At 28.2% G+C, this 17971-nt stretch overlaps 1 protein-coding gene across 1 annotated transcript in view; it reads right to left on the bottom strand.

Annotated features, from left to right (window-relative positions):
• The window catches only part of LOC132924052 (nephrin-like), a 433787-nt gene that overhangs the window by 149488 nt on the left and 266328 nt on the right, over positions 1-17971 (bottom strand). Inside the window, exons 2-3 of the mRNA XM_060988125.1 lie at positions 14459-14591; positions 9379-9644 (exon numbers count right to left, since the gene is read on the bottom strand). Coding sequence (XP_060844108.1) covers positions 9379-9644; positions 14459-14591 — 399 coding nt within the window. The remainder of the gene's footprint in view (positions 1-9378; positions 9645-14458; positions 14592-17971) is intronic.

A 17971-nucleotide genomic window follows, 5' to 3' on the forward strand; every position in this document is an offset into this window, starting at 1 on the left:
GGTAAGGACATATTAGCCGTATCATAGGGCATTCAATTATATATCGCAGTCTCTACGAAATCCAACAACTTACAACATCCTGAATGTGGTTTTATGCCATTTTAAGGATAAATTGTTAGTTGCATATCTTAGTCTTGACTTAGTGATTTATAGAGGATATTATATTATATATTTTTAGGTATAAAGAGCGGATTTTTATTCATAAATAATTTATATTAAACACTTTCGATTCTCAAAATAATTTTTTGATTGGATATCTCCAATCTTTATTACTTGTAATATATTAAAATTATTTATTACATTATTATGATCAGCGAAATCAAATATATTTACTGATCTCTAATAATTTAATATACTTTAAGTTATTATCTTCGTAACGTAAACAAAACTTAAACAAATATTAAGAACAGAAAATAGAAATACCTTAAAATAATAATTATTAATAAAATATTAAATTATATGTAAATTATGAATATAATTATATTTTTAAGATCATAAGATACATGTCAAAAATTGTAATTATTACTTCATTATCATAATATTACAGAATAAATTAAAAACTTGAATTAATTATACTTTTAATGAAATAGGTACCTAAGTAGATTTTTATAAACTTTAACAAAAATATTAATCATTGTTAATAAATATATAATGTAAAAAACTAATTTAAAAATACAATTTTACTGTGGAGTATATTCTCATTTGATCAAAATATGATAAGTTTATTATTATTTTATAATAAAAATAATAATAACAAAAAAAAAATCTATTGCATTTAAATTAAAATGTAAATTTAGAATTGTTATTTTTGTTAATAGCCATAGAATTAGTTATTTTAAGTATATCTGATATAATTGTTTACGATTAGGGCCCAGAACTTGATGCATTTGCATTTATTTTTGTAATGCTCAAATTCGAGGTTTAACTTTACAAAAATTTGATTCGTGAAATATAGAATTTAACAGTACAATTTTTATTTTACATTTTGCATTTTTAGGGAATTTTATGCTTTAAAACATTTTTTAGTATTTTAGGTGCATTTTATTCATTTTTGTAATTTGTTTATATATATTTGCATTTTTTTTGTTGAAAGTTAAATTTGTCTATGCTTGTCAATTATCGACTTCATTATTTTTATCGTTTTTTGTCGCGATCTAAGATTATTTAATAAACCTACAGCTTATTTAAGTAGATACTATTTTAATCCCGGTACACACGTGTGTTAAAATGTAATTAATAATAATTATTACGATTTATGATAAATTAATTATATAAAACGTAAACTTTAAGTCATTATAAAGTCATTTTTAATATTTTTGTGGTCATTTTTTAATCATTTTACCATTTTTTTTTTGTGCATTTTTAAAGATTTTTTAGGTCATCAAATTCCGGGCCCTATAAAGTATGATAAACTGAAAATAATTTATAATATATTCTTTATAATATAGTAAAGGTACTTTTTTTTTCAAACTAAATTTAAAATTATTATTAAAGAATATCAGAAACCAAAGTGCAATAATAATTAACGTAATTACATCACTATGTAAATATTTACTGCTCAATAATTCATGAAAAATACCCAAGTACCCATTCACAGAAAATATTTTTTGGTTTTTACTTGAGTGGATATTATTTTATTGATTATACTTTGATCGACTCGAACGCTCAACATATTATTACATTATTTATTTTATACTTGATATGATTTAATTCTTAAAAGTTTTGTGATTTCATGGACTATACGCCCCTTCCCCCAGTGATGGAGCCTGAACAAATTTCCGTTTCAGGTATGTAAGGTAGCGTCTATCGACCAAATGCTATATTATATTTTATGACAAGTATATACGGATATTGCGAACAGCTATAGCCATGGTGAAATTCTGGACACGACGTCATCGTCATAGAATTACGGAGAATAAGAGCTTCACGGGTACACTTCCGGTCATGCCGCCTAACGGTTTTTGGTCACCAGTCTTGGCGCTAGACCCTCGTGACAAAGGCAATGGTTGTGGACGCTTACTCGGACTTCCGGATGGAAAAACGATGGAATGATATCACGCACGTTTGCCTGCAGCGCTATCCCGTTCAACTCCAATATTGTTATCGGGTGTAGTATAATAATAACTAGACAGGAAACACGACCAGCCAGAGGCTTAGACCACCCTCGCACCCGAGATGTTCAATCCAACTAGTCAAGAAAAATGAGCACCGTACATAACGTCCTTCCTTTAAGTCCGTCAGATTCGCACTGTGACGGTTTCTTCGAAATTCCTTCGACAGGATTAAAGGTCATCCATATGTAATCAATAAATCGTATAGATTATATGTTTATAATTTCATCAGCATGTGAGTCATAATAGTACATACCCACCACTCCAAGCGCGTCGCGCAGCACCGATTTCGCCGTTCGAAGATTTAGTTCGGTTATTATCGCTTCTAAAAAATACTCAAATCTACAAACGTTTGTTTTAAGCGATTTATACTTACCCAACAATACAAAAATTAAATTAAATTAAAGAACTCACTATTTTGTTTAAATGTTTGACTATTTGAATGACATTTTTAATTTCATATCCCAAAGCAAAATATTTTCCAAAGTATTCTGATTCATACAAATCTAATTTAAATCAATAATTAATTAATTATAAGTGTTTGATGTTTATTTAAGTGAAGTAGTGGACCAACATTTTGAATTCTGCTACACCAATCAAAACTTTAAAACAATTATAATTAATTTTAATTTTAATTTATTGAATACTAGTTTGAAATTCGATTATTATATTTTGAAACTCCCAGAAAATATTAAATTTTCAAGTACATAGCTCAGCCATACTGAAAAATAACTCGTTTTTTCCATATAAATCTGTAGTCTGCATATTTTAATGTAGAAAACTTTTACATATATATATATATATTTAGTAACAATGTATGAAAATAAAATAACTTTTTAACTCGCCAATGCTTGGAATTTTATACGGGTTACTGGATAAGATAGTAAACGCATTATTTTACTCGATTATACGAAGCAAATAAGGCGGTAGAAATTAAGAAAAATAATAATATTTTCTATTATTCGTTTACTTTTGTTGTATTTTCTAAATTGTTTTGTGCGTGTCAATGTGTGGTCACAGTAGGCGCCAACGAGAAAGACAATGATGCCACCGCTGGCTTTATACTTGGAAAATATTTTACTACGAAACGTGTATTTTTAGGACCAAAAGTAGTTCATGTCTAGAAAACTGAACAAAATGATTTTAGATTGTATTATTATATTTTTGATTACATTAAAAAACAATATAATTCTATCAATGTGTTTAAACCTCCTACATAGAAGTTTCTTATAGTGAACGAATTTAATAATAATAATTTAACTTAAAAATAATACAGAGCTAAATGTTTTAAATAATATATTACATGGAATATAGTTTCTCGAGAATCATTTTGTAAGTTTTCAAAAATCATTTGCACAATTATTATAATGTTACTTAATATAATAACGTAAAAATATTTCCATATAATATATACAAAGTATATAATACAATTATATAATACAAAATTCATAATCAGTGGTAAATTCAAATAGTAGTTGAACGTTAGTTTGCTTAGTACTTCGAAAATATTTAGTTTAAATAGAAATTAACTCTACTAAAAATATTTTAATAATAAAACCGAAATAATAATTGAATTCTGAAACCAAAACAATGGACTATCACGAGGTGCCAAAACCAATTTATTTTCCAAACAAATACATCTAATTTAAACAATTGATTTTCCTAAAAATAGTTTATTTTTTGCCAAAAGAAAACGTAGTATGGTAATTTTTTTTTTTTAATATTATTATTCAGAATTGTCCACTGTATATTTATTTTTATACAATTTAATTTTATTGAAACACAGTGGCCCAGTAATGTGTAGTTATAATATTTCATACCTAAAGAAATACATTGAAATTAAATAATTTAAATCAAATTGGAACTGAACTTGTTTTTATTCGAAAACTGCAGTAACGACGTTCCAGTCAACGGGTGCCAGTCCGCAGTATCATAATATAAGGATTTTAGGTTTTCTAAATAACCGACGTGGTTAGGTGAAAATGTTTAGTGGCAGTTCGCGAGTAACCGTACTCTACCCCTACCCTGCTACACGCATACCTTCCGCCATCTCCACCATCTTAGTCAGAGGGGGGGGGGGGGTTGGACTACGACGAAAGTAGTATATTAATATCGTAATAATGTACATAATAACCCATAGGATTATGTTATCTGGAATTGTGTACGGACAATATTATTATACGCAGCAATAACACGTATAGTATCGTATCGAATACGGCGGCGGCCGGCTGTATAAATTATTATCAGCCAACTACAATAATAATTTATAATATTATACGCCAACAGACACGCCGCACTCGTGACGCATGCCGGAGCGTCGCTGACTACGCGGGTCTCCGTGTTCGGATTGTTTGCGGACGTTTGCGTTTCCGTCGTCCTCCGCCCCGCGAATCTCGGCCGAGTATCTTTGCATATTTTAGACGCGTCTCGCACCCCGGCCCGGCTGCTCTGCGCCCACATCGTGCGACCAATATTTACTCGTAGACGCGCTGCATAATCGCGCAAGCCCGGCGATGTAATCGCATTTCGCTCGAGAATTAAATAGTATGTACTCGTGTACATGTATAATATACATATATATATATATGTGTGTGTGTGTGTGTGTGTGAGTGTGTGTTGTTATAGTTCCGGTGAAAATTTGCATTAAATAACGTTGCAGCGACACGCCGACGTCAGCGTCTTGAAACATATTATTATACGGATACCTAATAATATTTATTCCGATAATGAGTGAGTCGATACGGTTTATTTATTTAAAAGTTCGACGGAGTTCAACGCAGTAGCGTAGTATAATAAAACATCAGACCATTTCAACGAGTAATAATATTATTAAGGAATAATAATAATTAGAAACGTCGATGACTATCTATGTAGGTGACAACAAAATATTGTTAAAAACGATACATTGTTTATAGTAAATGTAATGTTTATATGTACATAGTTCAATGCGGAGCTTTTATATTATATTGCTAATAAGACTTACAAGTCGGTGTATTGAGAAAGCATCATTTCAATTATTATAATATAATTATAGTTATTGTCATAAAGGCTTTTTTGTATAGGCAAACACTTATTTTGTTGTCAAGTATTAATTTAATTAATTGTGAATATTTTATCACGTCATTATGTATGTCATCAAATTTGTACAAAAACAATTATAAATTAAACATTATCTTATCTTTTTAATTAAAAAAAAAAAAAAACCGAATTTTGAATGAGTAGGTAATAGCTAATTAATACTTGCATGATTTTTTTTTTTTTGCTCCAGAATATAGAATTAAAAAGTATGTGTTGTCATTAAAACTGTAAAAAGCTTAGAACATAGTATAAAATATTATATTTCTTTGTAAAACATTGTTCTATAGTTACTAAATAGTTTATAATGAACAGTATAATACGAACATTACGAACGGTGTTATTATGATTATTGTTATTATTTTTTTCTTTTGCAATTATTAATTTTATTCAAATACATTACGCTGTGTTTTGTAGTAAAATACAATTCGGCATGATATTTCGAAACCCGGAGCATTTGGTCTACACGTTATGTTTTATAAGATAAAACTGATTATGAAACATTCAGTTTTAGAATAGTAGATATACAGACATTTTTAATTTAAGCTTTAAAATGCATGATACCTCTGTCGAATTTCAGTTTGAAAGATATTTTTAACGAAGAAAAAGTTTGATAATTTATGATTGTTATTGTCACATTATTAACGAAACAAATTCAATGATGAGATTTTGAAACATTTAATCGTTGTCTCATTCAAAACGTAAAGCGAGCATAAATTTACAATGAAAGAAATCATACACATTTTAATGTTAAACGAAAGTTTGAATGACAAAGTTATTCGACATTAAAATATTTATCCTGCGCCTATCGCGACGATTTCAAATTCGTATTTTTGCTTTTCCGCATACAAATAAATTAAACGCAAAACTGCAGATTGACGAAATAGTCACCGTCGTCTTGAATTGTGTTACTGTAGACAGATCCACAGATCAACAGTGGGGTGATGCGTGACGTGCGACCGTGCAATATGCTGAGAAAATATTTTGAAATAAAAACCGTCGATTACATCCAAATAATTCGGTAATTATTCCGAGATAGGGTGAAAAAAAGTTCCATTGCACAGACAAATATAGCCCAAACTGCGGGACAAACAATGAAATGATCGTCAAATCAAACTATATGAAAATCAACAAACTTTAATGGTGTAGAATATTTAGTCACAGCAGTGGTGCGTAGTATAACTAGTATCTAATATAAGATAATACATTTTATTATCGTATACCATACGTCAGCACCACTGAAATCAATGCAAACCGAATAATAAAAAATAAACTATCAGCGGACGTCTGTCAGGACATCCTCGCAACCAGATTTAAACATATTTGACAGTTTTTTAATATTTAAAATCGTCATAGAAACAATGCAAATCTTACTTAACCAGTCCTAGAATTGTATGAACTCGATTGAAAGAAAGAATAAATCAATACCAAATTTTCCAATAATTAATTTTTGTCAAGAATAAAATTAAGAATAAGTCGACAGTGATAATTAGTTCCTTATTTTAAATTTTGCGATGAATATATTAATAATCTATGTACTTTTATTATAAGTATATAATATAAATTGTGTGTCGAGAGACACGTTTTCGAAACAATGTTCCTTCTCTTCTATATTGTAAGAGGTTTTAGGTAGTAAATTAGATCTAGTTTCTACTTTGGTGTGTCAAAAAAAAAAAAAAAAATATCAATGAACTTTTAAAAATAACGTGAAAAAAAGAAAATACAAAAATACCGAGAATATTTACGCAAAACAAAATGCCTTGTACTATTCTAAAATTCTAAATTATCGGCAAAAAATATTTAAAGAACTACGAAACACCACGTTTTGTATTTCTGTAGTAATTTAAAAACGAATAATCTCGAAAATAACCGTAGATTTGACACTAAACAAATATTTATAATAGTTTTTTATAGATAAGATACAGTTTAAAGAATATATTTGAATTTTTAATCTATTTATTGACATTTTTAAAAATTTGAATTTTTAGTTATTATTTGACTTAATATGAATGATACAGTTTTTGATTGTGTGTATAACAGCTTGCCAATTGAATTCAAGATTCCTCATAGGTTTTCTTACGGAAATTAGAAAACATTGCAAATAATACAATAATAATAATATTTTATTTGTTGAGCGTTTAAATTTGGAACCATAAGAGAAAATTCACGTTGTATTTTTTACGCGTAGATATATTATAGTTTGATAGATTCTTTTAAAAAATAATTTTGTATATATAAATACAAACTTATCATTGAATTCAAATTGAACACATAAATTTACTGGTACAACTCAATGACAACTTGCACTCCGATAAACGAAATTTAGCCAGCTATAGCTTATTATAGGTACTATACTCCAGAGTAAATTTCGGGATTTATTTTATTATTACAAAAACAGTAACGAAATGGTATTTACTATTAAAATTAGTATATTAAAATAATATTGTAGTATCTTCACAAGTTTATATGTCGTAAATATTAACGTTTTATACAATATGTAGATTGTATTTGTATATATATTATATTTTATATTATCAACAACCAGTAAATGGTTTTTATATTTTATTTAAGTGTCTCAATAGTCCGTTCATAAACAGAGTTTGATAAACTTTTTTGAAGGGAGATTTAGTTCTATTTTTCATTAGATTTATAATTTAAAAGAATAAAATGTACCTTCAGGACATTTTAATATATATATATATATATATATATATTAAACTGTTGAAAGGTGATTTATTTTTATTTTGAGGGTTTAGCCCCCTTCAAGCATTCTCTTCCAGCTAAACCAATTATCTCATTCTTCTTTTGAAAATTAATTAAAAATGTAAAAAAAAACATATCTTAAAAATGAAATTTGATCGATTCACCTTGTAATTTAATTTAATCCCAATAAATTTTAATAAGCTAACTGTAAAACCAGCAGTAATTAATACTATCTATTTACTTTTGATTATCTCTTAAGTATTGAGAAATTTATATATAACTGTTTTGCCACTTAAGTTTTTGACATGTATGCAAACCAAAAAAGCGATTTCACGGATACCGAATATTATAATAATATTTTTATTATTATTAGGTACAGTATAAACCATTATTATGGAAATAGGTAGTGTTGAATTAGAATTCTACTCATCGGCGACACCGAATAAATTAATAAAAATGTTTGTGTGATGCTGTCGTCTTAGATGTCATGTATACTTGTTTAACCTCTTTTGATAATAGAAAAATAAATAAATAAAAATTAGTTTACGAAAATTATCATTTAAAAGTTGAAATGATAAAAGATAACCATCTACTTATTATAATAAATGTACAATGATTGGAAAATAATATTATTTTACATGCGAAACCCATAAAAGGTGTATTTGGCAACTGGTAACCTAGCATCTCACTTCCAAAATTATTGGATGTGATTTTTACTAACGCAATATTAGCGTGCTGTTCATTTTTTTCTTTCTAGCCTTCGTGCAACATAGATAAAATGCATTTACCAAAATCATTTGTTTTATACTTTTGAGTTATTTAAGGTAAAATAACCTAATATAAAAATATTCAAAATAAATATTTATGAGTGTATGACATTGATTTTATTAAATATTATTTTAAAAAAAAAATGTCCATTTAAATTTATTTTATTATTTTCTTAAATTTAAATATTAAGCAAAATTATAATATAATATAAAACAGATAAGTTAAGCCCTTGTAAATATATATTATCTATAATTATTATAAATAATCATTTTACTCTAAGATTAATCAAAATCATAAATTACAATTTTACATGAATCCATTTTATATATTATGCTGTGCATGGATCTGAGAAAAAAAACAAATATTAAACAAAAACCTTCTTAATATTCATTAGTTTGTACTATAATTGTTTTTAAAATGTCCAATAATGTTATAGCAAAAGATTTATTAATACATTTTATATTTACGTAGGTTTAATATAATCTGTGGAATTACAGTACCTATAATGTATTGATGGTGAAATAAACAAAAACAGTAAAACGATTATTTAAAATAGATTGTATCCATATGCTTATTATTTTACATAAAAAAGATTAAATATGCGGCCAATGGTTACGGTTTCCCAAAACTATTTATCAAAAATATCTATTGGAAAATGTCCCTGAATATCACTGAATACCACCCTTACACACAGTTTTATAATTAAAATAGCGTTACTCACGTATAACAGTCAAATTGACATTGGAATTTCGGGTGGGTGACTTTTTGAAATCGACCCGACACTTGTACACGGCTGCATCCTTGTCACCAATGTCTTGCACGATGAGTGCGGCTGGTTGTGAGGTGACGCGAAAGTATGCTCGACCGTCCAACGTTTTGTCATCGGACCGATGGGGGCCCATAGCCGAGGCTGGCTTTTGCTGTGGACCGTTCGGTGTCTTTGTGTTGGGTGCCACCGTCTTCGCGGGGCCTGTTCTCACGTCATAGCTGAAACACGGAAACAGAAGTCAATTTTTGTTGATAGATTTTTTTTTTTTAGTAAACCGATAAGTAAACACAATATTTGAGACATTATATATGCAAACAATACATTGATTTGGTACTAAAGGCTATTGTTTGTCATTTTGAAAGTAAATACTTTGAAGAATCTAAGATAGGTCGGTTATATAATAATTATTATGAAATCCAATCATCAATGACCTTTTTTGTTCTTCCTTTCTGTATAGAAAATGAACAAACAAGTAAATAAAAGCATATCAAAATGAATTATTTTATGTATGATTTTTGAACGAAAACAAATTACATAAATCATAAAATTGAAAGAAGATTGTATTTTTGATAAAATAAAATATCCATTCTAAGTATATTAGTATTTATTCAATAATTAAAATAAAAACAATTAATAAAATATATATATTTTTTTTTACAAAAGAAAAAAACAATATTGTGCTGTTATATCCACAATATTCTTCTATACTTTAAATCATGAAACTTTTGAGTTATATAATCCGTGTTATCAATTTATTCTATACTATGTAGGAGTGTTTTTAAACTTAAGTGCGAGGAAATAACGTTCTTTCAAATACCTAATGATTATTAATTATTTTCAAATTTTAATTTAATAATCTAATATTGATAGATAATTGTATTTTATTCGTAAGTTCTTAAAGCTTAAGTAGAAAGGAACCACACCGAGTTTTATGGTCTTAAATAATCCACCATTAACTTTACCCAATATATACGAAGATTTATAACATTAACTATAATATAGGTCCTATATGTTATGCATAACAATTTAGTGCTTAAGAATTTAAATATATAAGGCGTTCCATAGATTATAATTATTGTTCTTCAGAGATGTGCAGTATAATAGGACGTATGGAAGGAAATCAGATTCTTCGTTTCAGTATTGAATTTTTGATAAGCATGACTTGTAATAGCATATTATGGAACGAGAGGGGTTTTACTGATTATTATGTATAAAATATTATTATTATAACCATACAATGTTTTATGATTTCAGACGTATAATATGGATAGGGAGATCGGGACGTGGACTTGTGAAATAAGATTAAGCTTAAAACGATCGTTAAAGTATGAAAATTAACAATAGGTTAATTCGCTTTTGTATACTACAACGAGTATATGGAGCTATCCCACCTTGCTCATCTATTATAGACGTCACGGGATACCTCTGTCGATAAATCCAAGATATTATGTATGTTTATAATGTTTATATAACTGCAATAACATAACTCAAATAATCTATTTTTTTTTATAGACCTAAGATCGATCTGGAAAAAGTTCCAACAATGGCTTTCACATAATTTAATATATAACAATTTTAATGGTTAAGATGTTAGATAACAGAACATCAATTTTAGTTCTCACATTTTTTTTTTTTTTTTTGGTCGATCTCGTAGTTACTCTCGTAGAAGTACAAAATACGTTTTATAATGTAATCAATATAATTGGATCTTTATTTTACTTAAATTTATTGGTAAGAAATGTTTGAAATCAATTTCTACATAGACATAAATGGCACGTATAGTTTTATTTATGTATTGTTAAGATTTTAGTAACGATATTTATTTATTTGTATTTATTTATTCGACGGTAAAACATTTTTAATATAACACCACAGCGTGTATTACCATTGCGTATATTCTATATTGTTATCACGATAATCGGTCCGTTCGGAGAGTTGCATTCCGTCTGTGCATTCTATGGCAACTGATTTTTACAATAAAACGATGACGATCTCTCACGAGCTAGTGAGTATAGAAATATTTTATTGAGAAAAATAATAATAATGGTGTTTTTAATACAGAACAAAACTCCACACGTTAAGTGACGAGAAATGTGCAAGCGATTCATATATAGTATTATTAAACACATTTTAAAGATGTATATTATTTTATTTATATTTTTACGGCACGAATATAATATGTCGTTTATTTATTTCACTCCTTTTGTGACGTGAATTTCATATCGCTACCCGTGGACAAATCCCGTGCACGGCTATGCCTAGTGAATAAATCCGAAGGCTACTGGTTACTGGCTTACGGTTACTGGTTAGGTTAGGTATATATATATATATATGTATTATATATATTATGTACGAATAAATCGGTTCGTTTGATATACGTTCCATTTCCTTAAATTTAATGTGCGCCAGTATGGTGTACATACTTATAATATACATTGTATATATAAATAAATGTATTATGTAATATATTAAACGTAATTCGGGGGCATTTACTGTACAAAATATTATAACGCGTTTCGTATTGTTCGGCTTCCGGTACAACCAAGACGAGGCCAAAGGGTTGCGTATGCGACGTGGGTATAAGGATACTATTTTTATTATTATTTCGTTCCCCCTCACAACTCCGACCTTAAGCCGGCACCGTACGCGGTCGACCCTTGGTGGTAACCGACGATACGTATACTAACTATATAACACGCAGGATAATAATGCAGTCGGTGAATTGTATTATTAGCACAACCACTATCGCTTGACATACAAATATACTTCCTACTGCTACAATAACATATACTACCCTTATGGTGGCGCTATATACACATATGGCATACACCACGTGTCATTAATACGTTTACATTATAAATCGGCAACGGAAAGCGTTTATAGTGCACACAAATAATAATAATTATTATTATGATCGTTTATAATATAGAACAATAATTCGGTTTCCGGTTTGCAAATTTCCGACAACTGCGGTGCCGTGACGTGCGGTTCCGGCCGGCAGGAACGACGTTTGTAATAATATTGTACCATATATATATATTGTACTACCAAATATGCGGTCACGTGCGTTTACAAAACGAAACACACGAGCCGTCTAAAAATACGACTAAGAAGATCGTTCAAAATAGTATTATTATCATTAATGTCCCGCAGGAGTGGTTTGTGGATCCGTAAATTATAGTTATTGTAGTCTATCTATTCAATGTCTTTTTATTGTACGAAATGCATAGCCTTTAAAGATCTATTGCGAAATATTATATTATTACATACTAGGTATCTAGTGACAATTTTAATCAGCAATAATATTGAGTAAGGAGTTTTAATTTCGAAACGCATGGCGGTTGGCTAGAGCTCGTAATTTGTAGTATGAAAATGTCTAAAAGAGGTGTGCACGAGTAACGTAATATTTTTAAATAAATCTACATTATTCTTGAAAACTGTAATCAAAAATATGTTTCGTATATTGAAGATGAACTAGAACAAATTAAAATCGGAAATTGAATTGCAATACCATATTGCATATGATCATTAAAGTATTATTACTCCTCATATAATATTTTGGCGGCATAAACTAGTAAACAAATCTATCTGTTACTTATACACTTAGTGTGTATATCTAACCGAGTATCTATATATGATATTATACCCACCGTATGGTACAGTGATATAATATAATAATATTATGTTATTCTATTTGATGATATACTTGTTCGGACCACTTTGCAGTGAATACGTATTCCAGATACGTGGACATATTTTATAGTGCCAACGGTATGACAAAAAACACATATATTTACGGCTCAACTTACTAAGTTGACAGGTCGGCCGCCGCAGTTGCGAAACCAAGAAAGGACGCAGACGACAGTTCTCGCAGTCGGTCAAATAAACAACGTCGTCGGCTATTATACAATAAACACACACACACACACACACAGAAAGTATATATTTTTATACTTTTAAAAGAAAACGAATGTTTTTTCTCAAACGAGTGCGCCATGTCATAAAAAGTTAAAAACAGGCGAGCAATAAATTTGGCAACTAAACGGTCAGTTTGAAGATGCTCACTGCCACTAAAAAGTAAACCGCAAAGTACACATATATGTATAAATATATAAAAAAAACCAAAGATGAACGTAGTGTACTCGACTGAATTTACAAGACTGAAACTTTTATCACGTGTACAGTGTACATTATAATGTTTATGTGTTAAGCAAACATATGTGTTATATAAAATATACATAATAATAATATATTGTCCGCTAAAATCGAAACTCAGTCAAAGATTCTTTTTTATTGCGAATTGGATAAAATCGTTCACTTCCGAGAACAAACTTTCGTTTAAGGACATATGTGTATAATGGAGATCGAATAATAATATAATGGTAGTATTGTACAATTATGTATATCTACATTATTATATAAAACCTTAAGTTATAACTACGATTTTTATTCATTATACACATATTTACGTTATATGAGTACGTCGGGATGGCTTTTTCTTATTACACGTCACCTAAATTGCAATTATATGATTCTTCGTGGTAATACAATTCATAGTTCAGACTGTTCAGAGGTAATTCTTTTGTTAAAATTGTTATATAATAATCTGATCATAAATGTACTGTGTTATAACTTTTTTATTAAATTATTTTACCATTTTAAATTTAATTGTATGGTTTCTGTCCACAGAAAAATGAATCCATATAATATTGTTTTATTATTTTAAATAAAACTCGTTAACCGTTATAAATGTATTGGTAAGTAAATTGTGCTTTAACACAGCCCACGTAGTGTTAGAGTTATAGGTACACATTTTTATAAAATTTGCCATCAAACATAATTAATTGTTATTTCAATTTTTAATTTAATTGAACCATGCGACAGTATCAATAAAATCGTTTTACTTGTATGATAATAAATTGTAATCAATCCGCCACGAATATCCGTCATCAAAAAAATAATTGTATATTAATAAGCACATCGATCAGATGGTTGGATCATCATTGCCGATAATATTATATGGTTTATTTACCTGTATATTGGATTGGTCTGTCCTTGTTTGAACCAGATGACCAACGTGACGCGATCATTTGGAGTAGGTGGAGTCATATTGCACGGTAAATATGCCACCATACCGGCCACAGCTTCAACGTTAGTGGTGATCACTGAAAACGGTTAAAAAAACATATTATTATTTTAATTTTCTTGATTTCAGTACACTACACAAAGGTTAGGTTAGGTTAGGTTTGTATTATCTCGTGACACGAAAACCGTGTGAACAATTCAGTTCTTATTATATATTTAAATGAAACGAAAGCATTTTGATAAGTTCGACTTTTACTTAGGTCTGTTTGTACTAAAATATATTAATAAATTAAAATCAGGTATAATATTATGTTGTATTACAAGTGATTATCTTTATGATAATAAATTACTTTCATTCAAATTTATAAACGTTTTTGAGAATTATATTATTATGTTCGTCGTTAATCAACTGATTTTGAAATAGAGATACCATTGTGATACACACATATTCATGAATGAATGAAAATTTAAATAAATAAACAGCTATGTGTAAAGTAAGATCACTACTTTTTCTTTATAAAATATAAATTTAATTTTAGATTTCTTTTTTTAAAATTGTACGTGACCTACGATAATTTAAAAATGTAAAACCATCGTACAAATAGTGTACGTATAATACGAATACATTTTTCTGTTTCAAAATTGCGAAACCAAACGCATAATATCGTGTTGACTTTAATTTAATATTGTATTATGGTCCATTAATCGTTACATTTGTTTTTCGACGTCACAAACACTGTTCAACGACAACGAAATACTATAACACACGATTTTTTATCTTGTTAACTTCCACACTAACGCATTTCCGTTTTTACAACAATAATACGAAAGCCTGTTGTATCTACATTGTCTGAATTTTACTCCTAGCTAGTCGGCATATTTCGGGTATAACGAGCCGACGACGATATATCAATATATTATGATCATAACAATATGTCAATGTACCATATCCCTTTAAAATAAGTAATCTCTGTCGCAGAAAACTATAAGCGGGTATATATATATATATATCGGTTTATTATGAGGTTACAATTGGTACGACCCAGTGGACAAGTTAATAAACGCGCGCAAATAATATAATATCTATAACGGCAATGATGCACACCAGCCGCAAACAACAAACAATAGTTTCTAGTTCTATTTTGAAAATTTTTCAAATGGGAAACGCATATAAATTATTAAAACGTACAAATATGTCATTTTAAAAACAATAACTATAAGAAATTAGTAAAAAACACCGGCATTGTGGCAGGTTAAATGATAAATGCTTGTCACCAAAATTATTATTAGCCTGGTGAGCAGTGCACAATATCATATTTTGATAACAGTGTCAGTGTAAAAGGTTGATGATAGTCGTAAACTTTCACACTCGGATGATAAAAAATCCATTTAGCGATAACGATGTGATAGGAGAAAAATAATAAAAATATCCAACTGAAACACTTTTATATTAGCCTTATCATTTAAACTTTGCTAGCTATTTCACCATACAGTAAATAAAAACGGTTTATATCACTATCATGAAAGAAAGATATCATATCAATTCGGCTTGGAATAATCAACACATTTCACATTATCACTGGCCGCCGAATTCAAAAATTTTTAATATTATAATATTATTAGATATTAATACAATTTCAAAATTGAGTATGATATAATAAAATAAATTTCCAATAATATTGTGTACTTAGTATATTTAGTAAGCAGTGGTATATAGATTATGAATCTTAAAATAGACACATAGTAACTAACTAGTAAGACAAAAGTCAAAAAGTAATAATATTAAACTATATAATTCTGCATTATTTATGTGTTTAGATAGTTGTAGGTAAGTATAATATAAGATTGTTAATTTATAATTCATTAATATCCTCCCACTCTACAGTCCACAGGTCAACTTATCAAACTTAAATAAACGATCTTACATATTATATATCTTACATATTCATTATTTAAATAATTAACAATGTAAATAAATCATTATACTTTATTTTTTATGTTCGATGTCAATATAATTTAAATCTTTCTCATATAAATATTACTGATGTTATATTGTGAAATTCAAAACAAATTACTACCAAATCATACCTTTATACAAATATAATAATTCATAATATGTTTAATTATGTAAAACAGGTAGTCAATCTTTATTGATGAATATATAATAATAAAATATTTTATATTATAAATATATAGTTTAAGTCTAAACCACGATTAAAGATAGTAGTATCTTAATACTATATCTTTAATAGTACATAATATTATTGTGGTTATTATGTTTAACTAAACACGGCGATTCATCAAGCTAGCTCACTCCCATTTTTAAATGTTTTCCTTTAATAATGAATTTATTCAAATTCTAATTTTTGAATTTTTTTTATTACTATTTAGGAGTGTACTGCGATAGTGTATGCGATACAAACTTCTGTTTGCCCACATTTTTACTGTATATTTTTTTTGAATATTTAGATGTACTAAATTCAAAATTTGAATGAATAGTTTCTTAGTTATTAAAATAACCTTAAGAGGGCCAAAATAGTAAAAGTGAAAAGTGTACAATAGATACATTGAATTACCTACTCAATATCAGGTATAGTATACTGCTATTAGTTTAATACAAGATAATCATAATCTAAACACCACCGTCATGTAAGACTTAATATGTTATAAATAAAACTAAGTGCATTAGAATAAAGTACCAATTATCATTGAAATTAAATATTTTTCTATAAAACTCAACTGTGTAATAATTGTATTTTATGTATTTTAAAGAGAGTAATTGAAAGGGTGCCTTCCTTAAATGTTGTATGGGTTGGTGAGTAATAGCTCATAGATGTTAAATTTAATTTATTACCAACTACAATAGGTAATTAAAAATATTACAACAGTATTGATGCTGCAAGGTGGGTGAAACATTAACCCACAGAACAATGAATTAGTTTAACATTATCAATTTGAATACATTTTTCAATCAATGAGTATTGAATAATAAAAATATTTTAGATATTTAAATTTTAGCGGCAAGTAATAATGTAGCTTGTTATATTTTATTCCAAACCGATAGGATATTATATTTTCATCCATGTATCCATGAACTGATATAAAGCGTTTTTTCTGAGTGTGATATAAACCGTTTTTTTTCTAGTGATATAAACCGTTTTTTCTTACTGTCTGGTGCTATTTCGATTCAATTTTTAATTAATCAGGCATTAACAGCAGTAATGATACAAAATTAATAAGTATATAATATAATTCCAAAAGCTATGTATGAAAATACAAACTATTGACTACCTACAATTAAAAAAATACGTGCATTGACATTTATTTTTTCAGGTACGAATGGTACGATATAATATGTGAAAACGTAATTCATTCCAATGTTTGTGAATGTTGTGAAATGGTTTTGCCAAAAACCAAAAAATCTTTGCTTGTCCCGGTTGATTTCTAATCAAACATTTAG

Source organism: Rhopalosiphum padi, chromosome 3, assembly GCF_020882245.1.
Source record: "Rhopalosiphum padi isolate XX-2018 chromosome 3, ASM2088224v1, whole genome shotgun sequence".
NCBI classification, from domain to species: domain Eukaryota; kingdom Metazoa; phylum Arthropoda; class Insecta; order Hemiptera; family Aphididae; genus Rhopalosiphum; species Rhopalosiphum padi.